This window comes from Macaca nemestrina, chromosome 1 (assembly GCF_043159975.1).
Source record: "Macaca nemestrina isolate mMacNem1 chromosome 1, mMacNem.hap1, whole genome shotgun sequence".
In the NCBI taxonomy this organism is placed as follows: Eukaryota; Metazoa; Chordata; class Mammalia; order Primates; family Cercopithecidae; genus Macaca; species Macaca nemestrina.
Genome location: NC_092125.1, coordinates 25,294,167 through 25,315,165, shown reverse-complemented (window position 1 = coordinate 25,315,165; position 20,999 = coordinate 25,294,167). Strand labels below are relative to the sequence as shown.

Here is a 20,999-nt window from a genome sequence, read left to right as displayed (position 1 = left end):
CGCGCCCTGGCACCCCGGCAGTCCTGCGCGCCCTCGCGGAGCAGTAACGCGCTTTGCTCTGTGTGTTGCAGTTCAGCAGGAGCGCAGACGCCCCCGCGTACCAGCAGGGCCAGAACCAGCTCTATAACGTAAGTCAGTCTCGCCGCAGACCCTCTGGAAAGGAAGGGCAGTCCCCTCCTCGGACCTAGGGAACATGCCCGCTAGAGTCTCGGGTTTAAGTCTGGTCCCCAGCTATCACCTCTGCGACCCCGGCTGCAACTTGTTTAACCTCAGTTGTCTAACCCGTAAATCAGGTGTAGTAATTGTACCTGTCTCAAAGGGCGCCATAAAGATTACATGCTTTAATGGCTTGATGCGTGGAAAGAGCTTAGTATAGTGCCTGCCATTAGTGAGCCCCCAAGCCATCAGCAATTTGCAAAGGCTAGAGACGGGGAAGAGAAGGCGTGTATTAGAATCTTCCCAGAGGAGGGGAAAGCGATTTCACACTCCCTGTGCAATGGGACTGTGGTGGAATTGATTACCACCTCTGAGCCCCAGCTTCTCTATTTGCTCATGAGAATGTTGTTCCTTATCCCGTTGGACTGATCGGCATATAGTTCTTGGTGACCTTTGGGGATCCCATCCACCGTCATCTTAATGCGTGTTCTCTGAGAGGTCCTCTGGGATGATGGTCTCCAGATAGACCAGTTACCATCCCCTCCCCAGCCCCTGCCCCTCTTTTTGTGAGCCACCCCAGAGAGGGAAACCATACTCTCCAGACCAGCTGGCCCCATCCTTCTGAGGTTCCTCTGTCCTGTGTCTGACACTTTCTTGTCTGTTGTAGGAGCTCAATCTAGGACGAAGAGAGGAGTACGATGTTTTGGACAAGAGACGCGGCCGGGACCCTGAGATGGGGGGAAAGCCGGTAGGGGTTCCTCTATCTTCCTGTGTGTTCCTGCATGTGTGGTGGGGTTCAGCCCAGGCTACAGGGGAGGGTTCCTCAGCTCACTCTGCAACCAGACTCGACCCTCACGTGTGGGCCCGGGACAAGAGAAGAGATGGAGACCCATTCGCTGCCGCAACCTGTTCCTTCCTCCTTGGCTCCATTCTGCATCTCAAGGGGCCGCATCCCCGGAAGTGGTACCCACTGCTCATGTCTAAGCTCTACCCACTTCCCCTCAAACTGTTCCTTGGCCATCTTGAGATGCACACATGGTGGCACCATCTGCCCCAAGAGGACAGACCTGGTGAAGAGGTCCATACAGGAAGGGCCCAAGACCACTGGATAACCCACGTATAGTTGGGGTATGGTCCCTGGGGGGCTCTGATCTTTTGGCTTTGTAGACACTATACCCTGTGGGTAGGGGAGCAGCTGGATGAGACCACAGTAAGGTAGGGTCCTCTTTGTTTTTTCTCCTTCATTCTGATTTCCTTCCTTCCTTATTTCCTTCCTTCCTTCCTTCGTTTCTTCCTTCCTTCCTTCCTTCCTTCCTTCCTTCCTTCCTTCCTTCCTTCCTTCCTCTTTCTCTATTTGTTTTATATTGACAAATTATAGTTCTACATATTTATGGGGTACGAAGTATTGTTATGATTTTTGAATATCATGTGAAATGATTAAATTAAGCTAATTAACATATTTATCACTTCAAATATTTAACTTTTTTGTGATGAGAACATTAGCAATTTACTCTTAGAGATATTAAAATGTATAATACTCACGTATTAGCTATATTCAGCATGTTGTGCTGCTGATCTAAAAATAAATTACTCTTCCTATCTAATTGAGGCTTTGTACGCTGTGACTATCATCTCCCCATTCCCCATCCCCCCATTCCCCAGCTTCTGGTAAACATCATGCTACTTATCCATGCTTCTGTGAGTTAAACTGTTTTAGATTGCACATATAGGTGAGAACATGCAGTGTTTGTCTTTCTGTGCCTGGCTGATTTCACTTAGCATAATGGTCTCTAGATCCATCCATGTTAGAGTGAATGACAGAATTTCTTCCTTTTTAAAAGCTGAATAGTATTCTATTGTGTGTATGTTCCACAGTCTCTTTATCTGTTCATTCTTTGATGGACACTTAGGTTGATTCTGTAACTTGGTTGTTTTGTTTGTTTGGTTTTTGTTTTTTTTGACGGCGTTTCACTTTTGTTGCCCAGGCTGTAGTGCAATGGCGCAATCTTAGTTCACCACAACCTCCACCTCCTGGGTTCAAGCAATTCTGCCTCAGCCTCCCGAGTAGCTGGGATTACAGGCATGCACCACCACGCTTGACTAATTTTGTAGTTTTTTAGTAGAGATGGGTTTCTCCATGTTGGTCAGGCTGGTATTGAACTTTCGACCTCAAGTGATCCACCCGCCTCAGCCAACCAAAGTGCTGGGATTCCAGGCGTGAGCCACCACACCTGGCCTTGTTTATTGTTAATAGTGCTACAATCAACATGGGAGTATAGACATTTCTTCAACAAACAGACTTCAAATCTTTTGGGTCAATACTCAGAAGTGTGATTGTTGGGTCATATGGTAGTTCTATTTTTAGATTTTGAGGAGCCTCAATGCTGTTTTCCATAATGGTTGTATTAATTTACATTTCCATCAAGAGTGTTCAAGGGTTTCCTTTTCTCTCTATCATCATCAACTATTGTTGTCTTTTGTCTTTTTGGTAATACCCATCATAACAGGTATGAGGTGATCTCATTGTGGTTTTACCTTTTATCTCCCTAATGGTTAGTGATGTTAAGCATTTTTTCATGGATCTCTTACCCATTTTTATGTCTTCTTTTGAGAAATGTCTATTCACCTATGATTTATTATTAATACGAAGTTTTACAGTTTCAGGTCTTGTGTTTAAGTCTTTAATCCATTTTGAGTTGATTTTTGTATATGGTGTGAGGTAAGGTCCAATTTCATTCTTTTGCATGTGGATATCCAGTTTTTCCCATACCATTTATTGAAGAGACCATTCATTTCCCATTGTATATTCTTGGCATCTTTTGCTAATTGCTCGGCTGGGACCTATGTTACTATATTGAATAGAAGTAGTGAGTGTGAGCATCTTTGTCTTGTTTCAGATCTTAGAAGAAAGAGAGGAAAGGCTTCAGCTTTTCCCTGCTGAGTGTGGTGTTAGCTGTGGATTTATGTATGTGGCCTTTATTGTGTGGAGGCGCATTCCTTCTATATCTAATTTGTTGAGAGTTTTTAGCATGAAAGGAAGTTAAATTTTGTCAAATGCTTTTCCTGCATCTAGTGAGATGATCATGATTTTTGTTCTTCATTCTGTTAATGTGGTGTATCGTGTTTATTGATTTCATTTGTTGAACCATCCTTGCATCCCAGGGATAAATCCCACTTGACTACAGTGAATGATCCTTTTAATGTGTTGTTAAATTTGGATTGTTAGGGTCCTCTTAAGAGCAGGGCTCAGGACAAAGGCCAGGACTGTCTTGGTGGAAGGGCAGTGCTGCCAGATGCTGACAGTGATCACACCTGTCCATCTAGCCCCTGTCCAGGCTGAGCCCTGTGCTGGTTGTGTTGTTGCTAGAGTGAATGGGCAGTAGAGAGGCTGTTGATTTCATTGACCACTCCTCACCCCAACTATCCAAGCTTATCTTGCTTCCTCTCCTCTTATCTGGACTAGGAGGGTGTAGGGAGGGCACCTCTCAGTAGGACCTCACTACCAGTGGCTGGCCCTGCTCCAAATGATGGTATGTGACACCTTTTGTCTTCAGTCAAAAGTCCCACTTGTCAGCTTGTGATGTGTGTGGTGTTCTGTCTGCAAAAGGACAATCTGCAGGCGTCCCCATGGCCTGCCCTGGGCAATGCTAGGGTTGGGTGGGCCCCTCTGGGAGAGCAAAGTGTATATCCAACTGCGGGTAACCAAGTATGAGCCATGAGGCCCCCAGCAGTGGCCTAGGCAAGGCTTGGGTAGCATAGGGAGGAGAGAGGCAGAGGGCAGAGCCCCAGGGAGCTGCGGTCAGGGGGCAGGATGGAGTTTGCTGTAATTTCATGGCTTGGGTTTGTGTTTCTCTCCCTCTAACGTCTTCCCTTTGTCTTTCCTAGCAGAGAAGGAAGAACCCTCAGGAAGGCCTGTACAATGTGAGTAGAGGAGACCTCACATTTGACTTTGGAAAGTTGGAGGAAGGACTGGAGGAGGGCTCCAGAGGAAGGGCTGGAGGAAGGGCTGGAGGAGGGCTCCAGAGGAAGGGCTGGAGGAAGGGCTGGAGGAGGGCTCTGGAGGAAGGCAGTTGCTCCACACTCTGTGGTCTTTGTCCAGACCTTCCCTTCTTGGGTCGAGTAATGTCTCACCTGCTTGTGGCCTGCAGGAGCACCTGCTTCTAGGAAGCCTCCTTAGCTAAAAAGTGCCGAGTAATCTCCCTTCCCTCCCTCCCTGACCGCTTCTGCTGGATTTCCCAGGTCGATCAGCCTGGGGTGTAGGGAGACACAGCAAGGTCAAGCTAGGCAAGGACAAGGTGGCTGGCCCCTTCGAGGGGCTCCTGTTCTGAGTGCTGAAGTCTTCTGAGTGTCTGCCCTTATAGGAAAGTCAACCTCACACTCCTGGGTGTGACCCTGAACCCTGATTGTCGATCTGGTTTGCCATGCAGGACACCCTTGCTGGTGGCAGCCTCCTGTTAGGGAGATGCCTGCCCACTCCTCCCGCGGGGAGGGAGGGTTGATCCACAGCCCGTTTGTCTGTGTAAAGAGACAACTTGCTCAGATAAATGATTCTGGGGCTCCAGGTGAGCCTTTGTTTTGCCCAGTCTCCATGTCTTTGTCTAGAGCTCCACATCCTATCTTTTTGAGCCTAACTTAGCTCCTCAGCTCAGTGCAGAGAGCTGACAGCTCAGAGGAGACTCCAAAGGGCTGAGGACAAGGTGGGTAGGCTGGAGCTGGTTGTGGGCAGAGAAGTTTGTGTGCATAAAGTTTGGAGCCTTGATTGTGGGAGCCCTCCCTCCCTGCTACTGCTGCCAACTTGGGGATCAAGAATCTTCCTCTTGTAGGGGAGCCTGCTGCTTTCTGCATTAGTTGGTAAAAATCAGTGTTCCATGCCCTGTTCTACAGGCACTGCAGAAAGATAAGATGGCGGAGGCCTACAGTGAGATTGGGATGAAAGGCGAGGTGAGTGTTGCTGTTTCTTAATTCCCAAGGGAGTTCCTCGTGGCCCTCCAGACATGCCTGCTGCAGGCCCCCTTTCCCATCCACTTCTCATCCCAGCGGCAAACGCCCATGTGGTGGCCATCAGAGGTGAAGGCGAACCTGGCAGTCACCCAGTCGGGCACAACATAAGAACTAAGGAAGGGCTGATGCTCTTTCAGGACTGAAAACCAAATCTAGATTCTATGACAGCCTAAGCTTTGCAAGAGCAGGTCCATTTTAATAATAGAAAGCATCGAGTGCTTAATATGTGCTGCCATATTCAGTGCGCAGGACCACAGGTCCCAGGGCAACATGAAAATGTGGGACCCTCTTGTTCATCAACAATTAAGGATTTCAAAATGGTGAGAGTGAAGCATTGACCCCTTCCAAGCAGGGGTTCTCTGTAGTTTTATTTAATTCCCACAACAACCCAATGAGAAACATGTGCCCTGCGAGGCACAAGGAGGCAGAAGACCTTACCCAAGGTCTTCTCGCTGTTAAAGGGGGGCGTGTGAGTGAACTGACTATGCCAGAGCTCATAACTGCTCAAAACAGCTGGTTGTCAGTGAGCAAAAACGACTAGCCAAGAACTTTAAGAGCTGAAGGGAAGCCCATTTATCCAAGCAGTGGGCAGCACAGGTCCTGTGGGCCCCGGACCTCAGGAATCTGATGTCTGTGAGGACCCGACTGGGGTGGAGCAAACCCAAGCCCCATCGTGGCCAGGCCTCACCTTACTCTGCAGAGATGAAGGTCTGAGGATCCTTCTGTCTCAGGGACAGGGGTGCTGCTGGGAGACAGTTACCTCTGACTTCCTGGGTACCTTGGAAGGGGCCCTTGAGCAGAAATGCCACTACTGACTGCCTGACTTTCTAATCCTTTTCTCATTTCACTCCCAAAGAACCAGCGCCGGAGGGGCAAGGGGCACGATGGCCTTTACCAGGTAGGAGCTGCTGGCGTCCCTTCTGCGGAAGGGGCACCACCTGACAAGGGGCAAGATCAAGGCCCCCACATTTTGTCTGCTGGTGGGCAACAGCTGGGCAGGGCAAGCCCAGGGCACCCATTTAGGCCAGCGGCAATGCCACTGCCAATAAGTCCCTAGAGCACAGCTGGGACTCAGCCATTCAAGCGAATTACTTGGCTCCAACCATGCCTTGCTTGGCCATGGCAGATAGAGCAGCAGCTGTTCAGAGGGTATGCGGCCTCCCCGCAGGTGCAGATGGAGGCAAAGGACCACACGAGTGATTATCCTGCCTCTTTGGGTTCTTGCAGAACCCTCACTCTGTGTCATTTCCTTAGGCCTTGTAAGATGAGAGGTTGGATGGGAAGACTGAAGGAAAAAAAAGCTAAGAAAAATGGCAGCTTCAAAAAGAAAATGTTATGTAGTTAGGTGCCTGGTTTTTGCAAATCAGTGCAGGCAATTATGTAAACTAAGCACGGTCTACTTCTCTCAAATACGATCCCCAGCAGGTTGTCATTTCTCTCCTTCTGGCTCCCATGGGCTGTTCACAGCTCACTCTTCTGACTCCAGTGTCAGCCCAGCTTGCCTGAGTTGAGTGATATCAAAATGGCCCCAGAAACTTACCTGTGTGTGGCTGCTGTTGATCCGTCTCCTTCCTGGCCCCCGGACCAGGGGGACACGCATTCCAGCAGGTTTGGGGCCAGCCTTGTGGGCCTGTTCCTGACCAAGAAAATACTAGAATCACTGGGCCTGGGAGGGAGGCTCGCAGAGGGCTGAGGCCAAGGAGTCCCTCTTCTCCCTGTGACAAGTCCAGGGAGACAAGTCCTTTGGGCCCAGGTATTAGGGACAGCAGATTCTCTGGAGCAGGCCTGGGCCCTTCCCCCTGATTCCTGTCCAGTATGGGAGGTGGGAGACTCCTTTCTCTTAGGTCCAACAGGAAGTTGGCGGCGCCCAAGCACTGTAAGGGACAGCATTTGAGGAGCTGAGAAGAGGGGTGAGAATTTAGCTGGAAAGGAGTTGCTGCAGGGACGTTCCCAGCAGGGCACAGAACCCATCTACCAACGAAGCTGTTGCAGCCAAGGCTCCCGCCCGTGGGGTCAGGGGGATTTTTCCTGGGCCTCTGGAGGCTGCGTGGGTGGTCACGGGGCTGTGCTGCAGAGGCACCTGTTGGCCTCCGGATTGGCTCCTGCCCACACAGGTTACTGACCCACTTTTGTTTTCTGATTTGCTTTCACCAGGGGCTCAGTACAGCCACCAAGGACACCTACGACGCCCTTCACATGCAGACCCTGCCCCCTCGCTAACAGCCAGGGGATTTCACCACTCAAAGGCCAGACCTGCAGACGCCCAGATTATGAGACACAGGATAAAGCATTTACAACCCGGTTCACTCATCTTCTCAGCCACTGAAGTATTCCCTTTTATGTACAGGATGCTTTGGTTATATTTAGCTCCAAACCGTCACACACAGACTGTTGTCCCTGCACTTTTTAAGGGAGTGCGCCCCCAGGGCTTACGGCCCTGGCCTTGGGCCCTCTGGTTTGCCAGTGGTGTAGGTAGACCTGTCTCCTGGCAGTTCCTCATTCTCCCTGGGAGGCTGGCACGCTGCCTCTCACAGCTGAGTTGTTGAGTCTGTTTTGTAAAGTCCCCAGAGAAAGCGCAGATGCTAGCACATGCCCTAATGTCTGTATCATTCTGTCAGTGTCTGAGTGGCTTCACTCCTGCTGTAAATTTGGCTTCTGTTGTCACCTTCACCTCCTTTCAAGGTAACTGTACTGGGCCATGTTGCGCCTCCCTGGTGAGAGGGCCGGGCAGAGGGGCAGATAGAAAGGAGCCTAGGCCAGGTGCACCCAGGGAGCTGCATGGGCATGGGAAGGTGGGCGGGCAGGGCAGGGTCCGCCAGGGCCTGCGAGGGTAGCGGGAGCCTCCCTGCCTTGGGCCTCTGTGCCGCATCATTGAACTGTACCACGTGCTACGGGGGTCAGAAGATGAACAGACTGACCTTGATGAGCTGTGCACAAAGTGGCATAAAAAACAGTGTGGTTACACGTGTGAATAAAGTGCCAGGGAGCAAGAGGAGGCCCTTGATTCACCTCACACTTCCAGTGAATGACAAAATCATCATTGTGAAGGCCTCGCAGGAAGACCCAACACATGGGACCTGTAACTGCCCAGCGGACAGTGGCAGGACAGGAAAAACCCCAGTCAATGTACGAGGACACTGCTGTGTCATTACAGGCCACAGGCCATGGATGGAAAGCGCTCTCTGCTCTGCTTTTTTTCTACTGTTTTAATTTATACTGGCATGCTAAAGCCTTCCTATTTTGCATAATAAATGCTTCAGTGAAAATGCAGCTTTATTCTAAGCTTTATTTCAGCAGTCAGGCTTCTAATGGCAATTCAGCCATCAGTAAATCAGCAGGTTGCCTTTGTGGGAGGAGGGGAGCAGAACTGCTGACTCTCAGGAGAGAACAGGACAGTTCCTGGGAACCAGCACATGAGCGCAGGTGCATCCTGTGGCCCGGAATGCCGCCATGTGGGTGGTGTCACACAGGGCAAGTGGGCCGGGCGTCCAGGCTGGGTGGCTGTGCCTTAGAGAGAGTGGGTCTCGGTGCAATAAGATGTGCCAGGATGGCCCCAGAACCAGAGAGGGCTATGGGAAAGGAGCCCTGCAGCACGGCACCAGCTTGTCGGGTGCAGGAAAACAAGCGCGAGAGACCGGCCTGGCACTCAGGCATTGGAATAGGCAGTGTGTGAGCAGAAGGTGACCGGAAGTTATGCACAGCAGCTGACACCACAGTGCAGAATGTCTCAGTGCAAAGGGTTTGAGGGAGGGATGGAGGACAAGTCTTTTAGGTGTTTCCGTCAACAAAAGGTGGCCCCGTTCCTAGCAGTATTTCCTCTAACTGCAGTGGCTGTATCTAAGGCCCCAATTCAACAAGCCCACCAACTAATATTGTGTGAAGACTGAAATCTGTACCTTGACTTTTTCAAAAAAGAAATCCAAGACCATGACTGTTAAACGTCCCTGAAAATTTGGGATTCCAACAGGAGCCAAGCGTATCATCGCTAGGCATATTTAACAATTCACAGGCAACTCATAAAGAGAAGCCATTGGATTTGTAACAGCCTCAGGGGAATTCTGCTACTCATTGGGCTTTTAAAACTGAAGTCTGGTTCATCTATTAGTGAAAGAGAGTGCCACTCATACCGAGGGCTTGTGCTACACCAAGTTTCAAGGTCAGCTGACTTATACATACAGGCTGTGTGACCTGGATGGCTAGTTTGAAAAAAGTGAGTTGACCCAATTCTGTCAAGAATATGTCTCAGTCTAGGCATGGTGGCTCATGCCTGTAATCCCAGCACTTTGTGAGGCTGAGGAAGGAGGAACCTTTGAGCCCGGGAGTTTGAGACCAGCCTCAGCAACACAGGAGAACCCTGTCTCTAGAAAAAAATACAGTCGGGCGTGGTGGCATGTGCATGTGTTCCTCACTACTCAGGATGCTGAAGCTACAGGATCGCTTGAGCCCAGGAGGTCAAGGCTGCAGTGAGCCGAAATCCAGCCTGGGTAACAGAGGGAGACCCTATCTCAAAAAAAAAAATATATATATATATATATATTTTTATATATATATATACACACACACACATATATATATACACACACACATATACACACACACACATATATACACACACATATATATACACACACACATATATACACACACACATATATACACACACACATATACACACACATATATACACATATATATACACACACATATATATACACACACATATATATATATACACACACACACATATATATACACGCACACATATATATACACACACACACATAGATATATACACACACACACACACACATATAAATATTTTTAATAACATATGTCTAAAGAGGCAAGGAGAAAAGCTTGCACTGGGCAGTGAGCTATGGTGCTACAACGAACCTGGGGTGGGGGCCATGAGGCTACATGCAAGGTAACCACACAGACAGCAAGCTGGGGGAGAACTGAGATGTGCTCACAGAAGCAGGGCTGAGAAACCAGTTTCTGAGAGAGGAAAGCCCTGAATCCGAAGGGAGAGTGGCTAGCCCTGGAACTGCCAGGCTTCCTGCCTTTCCTGAGGTCTGGCAATGCCTTCTCCACAGCACAACTGCACTCCCTCCATCCAAAAACACTGTTGGTTATTGATGTATCAACTTATTTCAAGAGGAAAATCCCTAAATATCCATCGTAAGATGTAGATCTGTTTCATGGGTTAAAATGTGAAGATGTGCTTAGAATCAACGAAATACGGAATTTTCCTTATATTGAGGAAACACATATATATATAAAGATGGAAGCTTTCAATATTTTTCAGACTTTTATTCAAATGTCACTAAACTCAGAGATAAGATATGAATATTTCTGATTGCTTTTCTTCCTAGGGTTTAATTCGAGGTCATTCTTGGAATAAGATCCAAGGTTACTAGTTTACAAGGTTCCTATAAACAGAGAAATACTCAAAGCTGCAAAGCCTGGCTTGGCAGAGAAAAAAGGGCAGATGACCAATTTAGGCTAAGAGGACAACTTCCGGGGTGATTTAAAGCCTTGCCATCTGGCCAGCTGTTAAGCCACAGGCCTCAATCTGTCCAGGAATAACCTGTGATGTGTTTTGGTTGCTTGGTGCTGGACATTTCAGTTGTTGATCAACAACTACTTTTGTGAACTCATGACTAAGTCCTAACACTGGATTTCCTGTTAACTTCAACCTGGGTCTTGGGGAGAGATATAAGTCCCTCCAAAAAGAAAAGAGTAAGGGCAGATATTATTCACATCCTGCCATAGATAATTCAGCTTTGTATACAAACCTGGAAATGGGTTAGAATTTAACCACTTCTTCAAAAAGAACGACAGGGTAACAGAATCTCATCAGTGGTTTATCCTCATGCCTTAGGAGATGACAAATGAGTTGTGCTTGCTAAGTCTTTGTTAGTGAGCACGACACTATCTCAAAAACAAGATTTCTGTTAAAAACTGGACATTATTTTAAGAAAATAACTCTACAAGCTGAAATGTAAGCCATATATCTAAGGAATGGAATGGAAAAATATAAATTCTATGATAAAGGAGCAGGGAGAAAAGGACCCATCATTTGTCTTCCCATTTTGATCATTTTCCAGGAGAGTGAGCACATCTTGCGACAACAGCTCTCCACATCATCTAATTCAAGAACGCCCGTCAGATGGCCAGCACGTGATAGACAACTTTCCCAGGTTCTTCAGTAAGCTGAAGAACTGTGGGGAATTCATTTTAAAATTCAAACTTTCCTTTTCATGAAATGAACTGTAGTAAGACACTAAATGTTAAGTAGTATTTGTAAGTCTGAAGAAGCTAAGTTGTGCAACCTCCAACAGGAGGAGGACCAGATGCCAAGTTCAGGGTTACCTTCCTTCGGAGGACCCCCCTCCCGCCGCCGCCACCCACCCAATGAATGTTCAGGACTTGGCAAGAAATGCTAGAGGGGCAGTGCAGTTTCAACAATAAATTTGGAAAAAGTTGAGTTTGGTCCCAGTTCTGCAGTCAAATACACAGTGAGATGGAGCTTCAAAGAGCTCCCTTGCAAGATCAATCACGGGCCTGCATGTTTGATCACACAAAGTACTTGGGCCTGAAGGAGACTACTGCTACTCAGGGTCCCACGAAACCACACTGAGGTTCTGGCAGGGAGAAATGCAGTGGCCACAGCTCCCCCTGGAGTGCAGGAGGAAGGGTGGAGCGGGGCAGGAACCACGGTGCTTGTGGTGATTCTGGGGTTCCTGAGAGCACTTGGAAAAAATAATTTGGAAGCTGAATTACGCAGAGTCTGAGAATGTGTATGTGAAGCATCCAGAATACCAACACAGCAATTTCAAAGAAACTCCAACAATGTGAAAACACTTGGAAAATGGTTTAATGATGTTTTACAACAGAAATGAACTGTACAGTTACAGTAAGTTTAATATATATATAAAAAATTACAGCAGACAAATGCATCTACACAAAATCTACCATTTCATTCTGATTCACTGTCACCTACACAATCTCTCCCGAGCCTACAGCCCCTGCAGGCAGCCCTAGGAGGGGGAATCATCTAAAGGGCACTTTGAGAGAGACAGCACCGCTCATATTCCCCACCACCTCCTCAGGCCTCAGGAGGCATCAGCTAATTCCCCAAAATGTAAAGTTGCCTGTGTTTCAGGTTTTCAAAACCAAGAAAACGTGTGTCTCCCAGGGGCACAGATAACAAGGTCCAGCACGCAAGTTATCAGCTGATTCTTAGAAAATATTCCTATCAGAGGGGAAATATTTGGCTAACAGGCGCTCTGGGGCAGTAAGGCTACACAATAGCCACCCAGAGTGCAGAGTTATCTAAGAGAAATGTAGAAGGACTCTAATAAACCACCTCAGAATTGTCACTGCCTCATTAAAGCTGCTGGACAATTTTGGAAAGAATCATTTACACCACATCTTAAGTTTCCACAAAGAAGAACTCAAACTCACATTTTAAAGTACATAAAACAAAAAGTTCTAGGAGGCCAAGGGGCCAATTCCCCTTGTGCCCCTCCCTTGACAACAGTGGACAAACACCCCTGAATTAATAATTAAGACAAAAAAGGAAGAAAAGGAAAAGTGAGTTAAGATATTGAAAGAGAGAAAGAAAACATCTTTAGAAAAACACGATCACTGTCTCTTTAAAAGAAAACAAAATCCCAGTCGGGAACAGCAATGAGGAATATGCAATCTAAATTGACACCAGGTGGGAGATTATTATTGAATATTATGTACACTCAGAACTTTTTTCATTTTCTTTTTTATTATGAACACCTAGGCAGTGAAAACTGTTATGTTAATACATACATAGACACACCCAAAACATACAAAAATACTATTATTTCAAACTACTAAGAATAGGACAGTTCAATTATTTTCATGCTATGACTTTAAGAGCATTACACTGAAACAAACAAGAAGTTAAACGACATTTTTTTTTTTTTAATATCCCAGAAATATACCAAAATATACATCTAAGCTTTGGAATTACTGAGGTTAGACTAATGCAAGTGCTGGGTAATCGTACTTAATACACGAGTCTAAGGTTCTGCAGGAAAGAAATTATCTTTGGTATCTGCATCAGGCTAATATTATTAACATTTGGATTTTGCTTTGGGATAGAGCTTGTATGACCCAAGAACCAAGTACCCCCCTCCCCCAATCAACTGAGATTAAAAAGATCCATGTAAAAAGTTCCTTCATTTGCAATCCCCCCACCCCCCAAGTTAAAAAGTCACAGGCATCTACCTAGCACAAAAGGTTGTGAAGTACAATGCATAGTTGCACAGTGGTGCTGCAAAAAGGAAACAAAACTACAATAAAGAGAAATGAAAAGCTTGATAATCTTTCTGCATGTTTTCTCACAAACAGGACAGCCACTTCCAAGCAGTTCCAGTACAGGAAAAGAGAAAAAAGGCTCAGAAGGGCACCTTGGCGTGCATTCGCCCAGCCCCAGAGGTTAAAGCACCCAGCAGAGCAGCCAATCGTGCGCCAGTGTCTTCAACGTCCCCCACTCTGTGGAGTCCTCGGGCCAGTCCAGCAGCAGCTCCCACCCTCCCTAGGCCCTGTGCTAAGTCCCCATAGTGACCCTGGTTGGTGTAGGGTGGCTGATGGTGGTGATGGGGTTTTTTGACTTTTGTTTTGGAAAATCTGAAATGCCAATTTGTTTCAGGGCATGCTCACAAGTTTGTGAGGGCCAAAGCCACGGGCACGTACCTGTGCTGGACCCTGGAAGGTGGAAAACAGCTTGCCTGCCCTTTCTGATCTGGTCAGAGGGTCCTCCCGCCCCGCCTTCCCTGGCCTCACTCTTCTAAGTGCCAGGACACCACAGACTGGACTGATGCTGAAGACTTCCCTTTTCTTTGGTTCTTTTGTTTGTTTTGAGTTTATACAATCATTAAGAAATCTTTGGTTTTGGCTGGAAATTTAAAAAACAAAACAAAACAAAACAAAACAAAGAAACCACCCTCCCCTGGCTTATAGCAGCAGTATCATGACCTGGCTAAGCTTTTTGTCAGCATTAGGGGTGGGAATTGAAGGTTGGGAACTACATTCAAAGAAAAGGTGAAAGGGCTGGGGATGCAGCTTCTAGAGAGCCCATTGGATATAAGATTGTCAAATAATAATAATATTAATAATAATAATAAACTTAAATATTTGGATATTTTTGGTCATGTCAAAGGAAAAAAAGTGAAATGTGTATGCAGCAGTCAGCTTAAAGGAGCCTTTGGTGTCTTCCCTTCTACCCAAAGTCCTGAAGAGAAACAGAACCCTGAGGCCTCGGAGGAGAAGGGGTTGGCCTCTACCCCACCAAGGAAAAGGCAAGTACAGAAGTTGATGTGTGGCCAGCTGTCAGAAACACAGGGTGGGTTAGGGGTGTGGATAGCTGGCCAGCCCCTAAAGGCAGGGTGGCAGGGAAAGTAGATGTTAAGAGACCTGTGAAGACCCCTTGCAACAAAAAGGAATAGAAGATTGCAATTTGCCCTCAGTTTGCAGTAGCTTTTAAGCAGCAACATTCAGAGGCTTTAGGGGGTCCCACCCTAGGCTACAGGTCCCATGATGCTATAGGCCAGAGTTTAACATGACTGAGAGGAGGGAGGGCAGACTTGGCAACTCTGTAGGGTTTCGAGAAAGTTAAAGCAAGTCACTCGGTCACGAGTTAGAAATGAGGTATACAACAGCTCCTGGACTTCTGGTGGGTAGAACAGCCCACGCTTACTCACCTAGCCTTCACTACTACCACAGATGAGGGGATGGAAGTACAGACTAATGTGGGAGGAGAGCGTTTCCTGCGGAGTGAGAGCTCCCGCGGACTGAGCAATGCACACGTGGCCACGCGTGCAGAGGTAAGCAGCTGGAAGTCTTTCTTTCCCGACCTGACTTTAGGGAAGATACACTATTTGTGTTGTCAAAAGCCAATGTTATAATATGATTGCAAAATCTTAGGCTCCCTGCACCAGCCTGTTCCATGTTCTCCAACTGTTTGCAGTTTTAAACTTATTCAGGCTGGCACTAGTCCATTCTGCTCTTACAAAGTGTGTGCCTTCTGCAGACTCACGCAGAAATGGAACCAAGGACATGGCATCCCCGACTGCCTACAACTACAGTCTTTTGTAGCAGACACTGTCATTTTAGCTTCTGAAAGTGCATTTCATTTCTTCCTATGCTTTTAGACCATGAGACTCATTAAGGCTGGGTGGGAGCACCAAGTATTTTCTCTACTTGGCTCTGTCCTTTTTCATTTGAAAGAGATCCCAATCTTAAGAAACTCAAGTGTGTGGACGTCTCATTTTATACACAGCGCTGTATCCAGCTTCTGCCTGCAGATTTTGGGATATAATGTTTGAGAACTCAATGCCACAGTCAATTTATGAAAGAAGCCTTAAGCCGCTCTTGTGAGGAGGCTGTGGCTAACTTATACAAAGATGAACAAGTACACAAAGAAAATGGGAAAACTTTGCAGCAGTCCTCAATGTTTGTTTTTTACAGTAAATTAGTTTCGGGGTCTTAACTTTTTGACAGTGTCCTGGGTTTAAACCAGGTGGCCCTGGGTGGTGGAGCCCTGTGCAGGGTGGGCAGATACAGGGACACAGAAACAATCATAAATCACATCTTCTCTCCCAGGCCCAACAGACCTTTGTTTCTGTGCTCAAAGCGGTATTCCATTACACACACCTTATTTTCCCAGAACTTCTGTTTCAAGTGCTCTAATCTTCAACATCCCTATTACCTACTTATAAACCTATCTAGCACTTTGAAAAGTCATACAATATTAATACCACCTTTACATAATGTCAGAACAATAAGATTATTAGCAAAGCTTTCATGAAGTTCTGCAACCTGATCATTTTTGATGCAATATTCAGACAGCGATATATTTCTTTACCCTCTCTCCCTTTCTGTGTCCTACCAATAGTACACCGAAACAATGAACTACTTGGCTCCCTAGAGCCCGTATATAAAAACATTTTGGAACAAAACATTTACAGGAGAGTAAGGGAAGATCTTTTGGTTTTCTACATAATCCTGTTTTGAAAATTCTTATCTTTTACAGGAGACAGATGGAGATACCACATTTAAATATTGTCTGAACTCATATAGGCTATACTGGTTCTATTTAAAAGTATTAGATAAAGGGAAATAATGAAAAAATTCTACCCCTATCTTTTGCCCTCCCCAAATTTCTCAGCAATTCCAAGAACATCACTGCTACACTGAGCAATGATCCATCTTTACAGAGCCAGCAGAGCAAAACAAAATAAATCTCTTTTCCAAAGCCAGGACAACCAAGAAGACTTCCTTCAAAAAGCAGGGGACTGGGAAAAGGGGAAAAGGGAAGGAAAGAGATAAAGTAAAGCTTTTCCAAATTTTGGCTTTTTGCTCCTATTCCCTCTGCCTGTTTTGAAAACCTAAGGATAAGCAATGACATTAGCAGTGTCTTTGGTATCTAAACCAAATCCCACTTAAGTTCTGTGAGATCATTTATTTAAAAAAATAGCCTTTCTGGAGATACAGTCTATATTGAAACTCAGGGAGCCAAGAAAGTTTGTCCCAGAGTATGGGCAGAAAGGCCTTGTAATTTTTTCTAAGCCAGCATCATTTCTCATTCACGTTCCCACCAAGAATAATTCTCTCCTCAATCCCACCAACCAATCCTTAAGGGTCACACTTTATATCACAGGGGTGAGGTGGGCAGGTTAGCTTTCAACTTCTTGGTTTGCTTTTTATCCTGTTTGTGTTTTTAGTCTAGACAGAGCTAGCCTTGGTATGAGAAAAGTAAGGTTTTAAAATGTTGTGTTATTAGCACAACATTCAGTAACATGACAGAGGGCAACACAAATAACCTGTTTCACTTTAACCTTCCTAGATTTAAGACACATCAATCACTCACCTCTTGTCTCCAAATTAATTGGTGCATGTCTATTTCTGCCTCTATTTCTCAACTGCACATCCAGGCATTCACACATTCATCCTTTGCCTATGCTTTTGCTATGTACAGAGGTAATGAATCATTAAGAGAGGATGGCAGGGTCTGGGGGGCATGGGCAACCATAGGAAGGGATGTAAATGCACCCTCAGGGTCCCTGAACCTACTGGACACCCCATATGTTATCTGCATGCCACCACACACCGCTGCAGATCAGACCACAGAGAGGCCAAAGCCAATCACAGGGAAAATCAAGTTTCCTTTGGCAAGACAGATATAAGAAAACACACACACACACACGAGCAACGTTTTCCTTCTAACATAATCAACTTCTCCTCTTCCCCCACCCAACCCTCCCTAACCCTATAAATTGTAACCTATAAACAGGATCCCAAATACATACAGCATCAATCATGTTTATCGATCATAATAAACATTAGTTTGACTAAATGCTACAGCTAGAATTATTTCCACTATTTATAAAGTTTTTTCTTTTATTTGTTTGGTTTTTAGTTTAAAACCAGTTTTGCAACAATGCTAAGCTATTCTGAGGTATTTTATGAAGGTGCCAGAAGCTAGCTGTTACCCAAATTAAGGTACCACCATTCAACGAGAAAAAGAAGGGAAGGAAAGGAGATCCAGATGACATAATCAACATAAAATTCACTCACATTTACTGCTTTTAGCTAAGGCCAAGAGTAGAAGGGCCAAAACAAGGAACGACTTAATGAATAAGGTTAGAAGAAAACTACAAAAAAAAATTATTATTTTTTTAAAGCTACAGTTCACAAACCATATAGAAAACCGGGTACAAACTAGACGACTCTGAGAAAAAATATATTCCCTGCCCTCCCAGTGGAATCCTTTCAAATACCTTACTGGAAATCTCAGGGGTGTCCTATTTATATTTAATCTCTTTGGAATAAGAAATGGATGATTGGCCTTTATGATGAAAGCAATTTATTTATCCTATTCCTATCCAAGTTTACATTTGTATTGTGTACACCATCCATGCAAACCTATATAATAGCTGATCTTAGTTATTCTTCTTACAGAAATAGCAAAGAAGGATTTTTCCCTTCACTTCTTGAAAGTGAAGTTTGTAAACGCTCAGAAAGATTTACCATTTTGTCATCCTCAAAATGTTGTAAAACTGAAAATGATATCAAATAGCCAGGACTATGAACAGCATCACACATTAAATGCTTTCCACACACACATAAAAGCAAACTCATATCAGTTATGAGCAAATTAACCCATCAATTCTTGTCTACTTTGGAAAATTTTAAATTTTGCGTCCTTAGTATTTTTCTACCATTAGTATTAATCATCTTTTAATGTTTTAAACTCTAATAAACAAACTTTAAGCTCATCAAGTTTAGATGCTGATTAATGAGAAAATATTTGGCCAAGCTCTCTAAATGAATTGCTGGGACCCTTCCTCAAACTGCAGACTGGTCTTCGGAAGAGCCCCCAAGAGCCAGGCCAGAGTCACCTGTCAGCGTGAATTCTCTGCCTCCTCCTTGCTACCACACCCTACACTCAGTGATAGGGGGAGTCAGTGATACTAGTGACTTCTCCCTGGCAGGGCTTCTCCTTTCTTGGGAAGAAACAAAAACAAGAGGCTTTTCCTCTGTCTTCCTGTCTCAATGACCTTATCTTTTTTCTTGGTCAAGAATGTTCCGTGAGGATGACCTGGTTTGGGAACAGCTTTAGACTAAGAACAGAGAGTTCTATAAGCCAAGCGTTTCTTCTACACTAATTGCAATGTATAATATCAGGATTTATCACTTTAAAAATTGACATGAGGATGGGCGCGGTGGCTCACGCCTGTTATCCCAGCACTTTGGGAGGCCGAGGCGGGCGGATCACCTGAGGTCAGGAGTTCAAAACCAGCCTGGCCAACATGGTGAAACCCTGTCTCTACTAAAAATACAAAAATTAGCCAGGTGCGGTGGTGGGTGCCTGTAATCCCAGCTACTTGGGAGGCTGAGGCAGCAGAATCGCTTGAACCCAGGAGGCAGAGGCTGCAGTGAGCCAAGATTGTGCCATTGCATTCCAGCCTAGGCAACAAAGACCTCCCCCCGCAAAAAAAAAATTGACATGAATTCCCTATATTTGCCAATGTATCGGATTTTTCCAGCAAGTTAAAAAGAAAATTTTTTAATGTTAAAGATTCGGCTGAATTTAAATATTGTGTCAAGCAAATATCTGTGCTTCTGAATAATACAGACAAGGTTTCCCTTATCTTCCCAAATAAATGAGGGATAATGGAAGAAAATAACATTAAAGAGGTATAGTTGTGCTTTTTTTCCCCCAACAATGAATGAGAGATGTACAACAAATTGGCAAGATGATCTCACTAAGAATCTTTAATCTTATCTTCCCTTTTTTAAACAAAAAAGATTTATTTCTTACAGTGCTAGCATTAAGTATAAATAGGTATGATTCTGCACAAAATGAAAGTTGGATTCCTTTGGTTCCATTTCTTGGGTAACAAGTTGAATAAATTGGGATAGTATTGATCTTTCTGATAACAAAGAAAAGGACATGTGAATTATATCAGTTAATGGATATACACAATGTTTTTCTTAATTCTAAAATGCTGCCTATAGAACTTCAGAAACACTTAAATACAGCACTCATTTTTTCTTAGAACAACATAGTAATATTGTTCCTGTGAGAAGCCCTTTTTTAGGTCTTTCTGCTCTGTTATTCAGATGTATACAGGGTATAAATAAAATTTATGACCAAATTGCACCACTTGTGATAAGCAGGATTCACACAATTACATTCACTACTCCTTAGGGAGGACCCATTACCATGGGCATATATAGTATTCACTATAAATGCATTTAGAATAGTCTTTGGCTTAGTATGTGCTAACCAAATTCAGAAATATAAAGTAAAATTTGCATAACCATTAAGGGGAAAAAAAGAATAATACAATGAATTGTGATGACCTATCTGGCCTTTCTTCTTTGAAATGCAGAAACTCCACCAAACACCTCTTTTTGGTCAAATGGTCCCTGGCCCCCTTTAGTTTCCAGGCTCTCCCATATAAGGTGGCTAAAAGTTAAGTTTGAGTACCTTAGCTCAGAAGATAGTTCATTCAATTCAAAATGCATTTCTTGAGATGATAAAAAGATATATATATAAAGTAAAAAATGACTAAGGTGTTCATGAAGCAATATAAGTAAAGTATCTAGGGATGATGGATAGGGAGTTGATTTCAAACTAAACAACCACCAAAAAGCTATATTAGTGTTTCGTGAGTACATATGTAAATGTACCTTTCATTTCACAACTTATTTTTAAATAAGTAAAAAAAGAGAAAAAATTATATTTTTATCTAAAGATTTATCTTTGCCTGAAGATTATTTCTTCTTTTCAACAGATTTTCTATGCTGGTCTACCCTCATCAAGTGCTTCACATAAAAAAGGCAGAATCCCCTTATCCCAAATTGAGTAGAAAATATAGACAGGGCAGGGAATAAAAGACCATTGTATTGACATTTAAAGCTTAGTATCTTTTCTAATATTAAAGTCTGTTGGTGAGTTTTATTTGGGAAAGGGATCATTTTCTAAACCATACGTGGGGGAAAAGAAAAAACACCCAAACAGTCTTTCCTTGCCCTTTGTCTTACCTCACTGAGCTTGAGTCCCTTGGGACTCCACACTTCCTTTGGTAGCAATTTTGAGAAATTAATGCTGTAACTTCTAATCCAGTATAGTGGGTATCAGCATTTCCTTCCCTGAATCCTTCCGTCTAAGTTTCACCACTCCCAAGGGAGGGACTCATTACTGTGGGCAGCTAGAGCATTACTGATAGCCCTAAAATCATTTGCACAGACTAAAGGTAGAGATGTCAAGTCAGGATAGAAGATTACATTTAACT

General features: G+C 44.7%; 1 protein-coding gene across 3 annotated transcripts in view; it reads left to right on the top strand.

Annotated features, from left to right (window-relative positions):
* Positions 1-8,427, top strand: part of LOC105492990 (CD247 molecule) — an 89,766-nt gene extending 81,339 nt beyond the window's left edge. For 2 of the 3 annotated variants that reach the window (XM_011760395.2, XM_011760393.3), the window contains exons 3-8: positions 72-128; positions 824-904; positions 4,042-4,077; positions 5,041-5,097; positions 6,014-6,055; positions 7,312-8,427. In XM_011760395.2, coding sequence (XP_011758697.1) covers positions 72-128; positions 824-904; positions 4,042-4,077; positions 5,041-5,097; positions 6,014-6,055; positions 7,312-7,377 — 339 coding nt within the window. In that variant the 3' untranslated portion in view covers positions 7,378-8,427. The remainder of the gene's footprint in view (positions 1-71; positions 129-823; positions 905-4,041; positions 4,078-5,040; positions 5,098-6,013; positions 6,056-7,311) is intronic. The other variant, XM_011760394.3, reaches the window with a different exon arrangement.
* Positions 8,428-20,999: the final 12,572 nt, after the last annotated feature.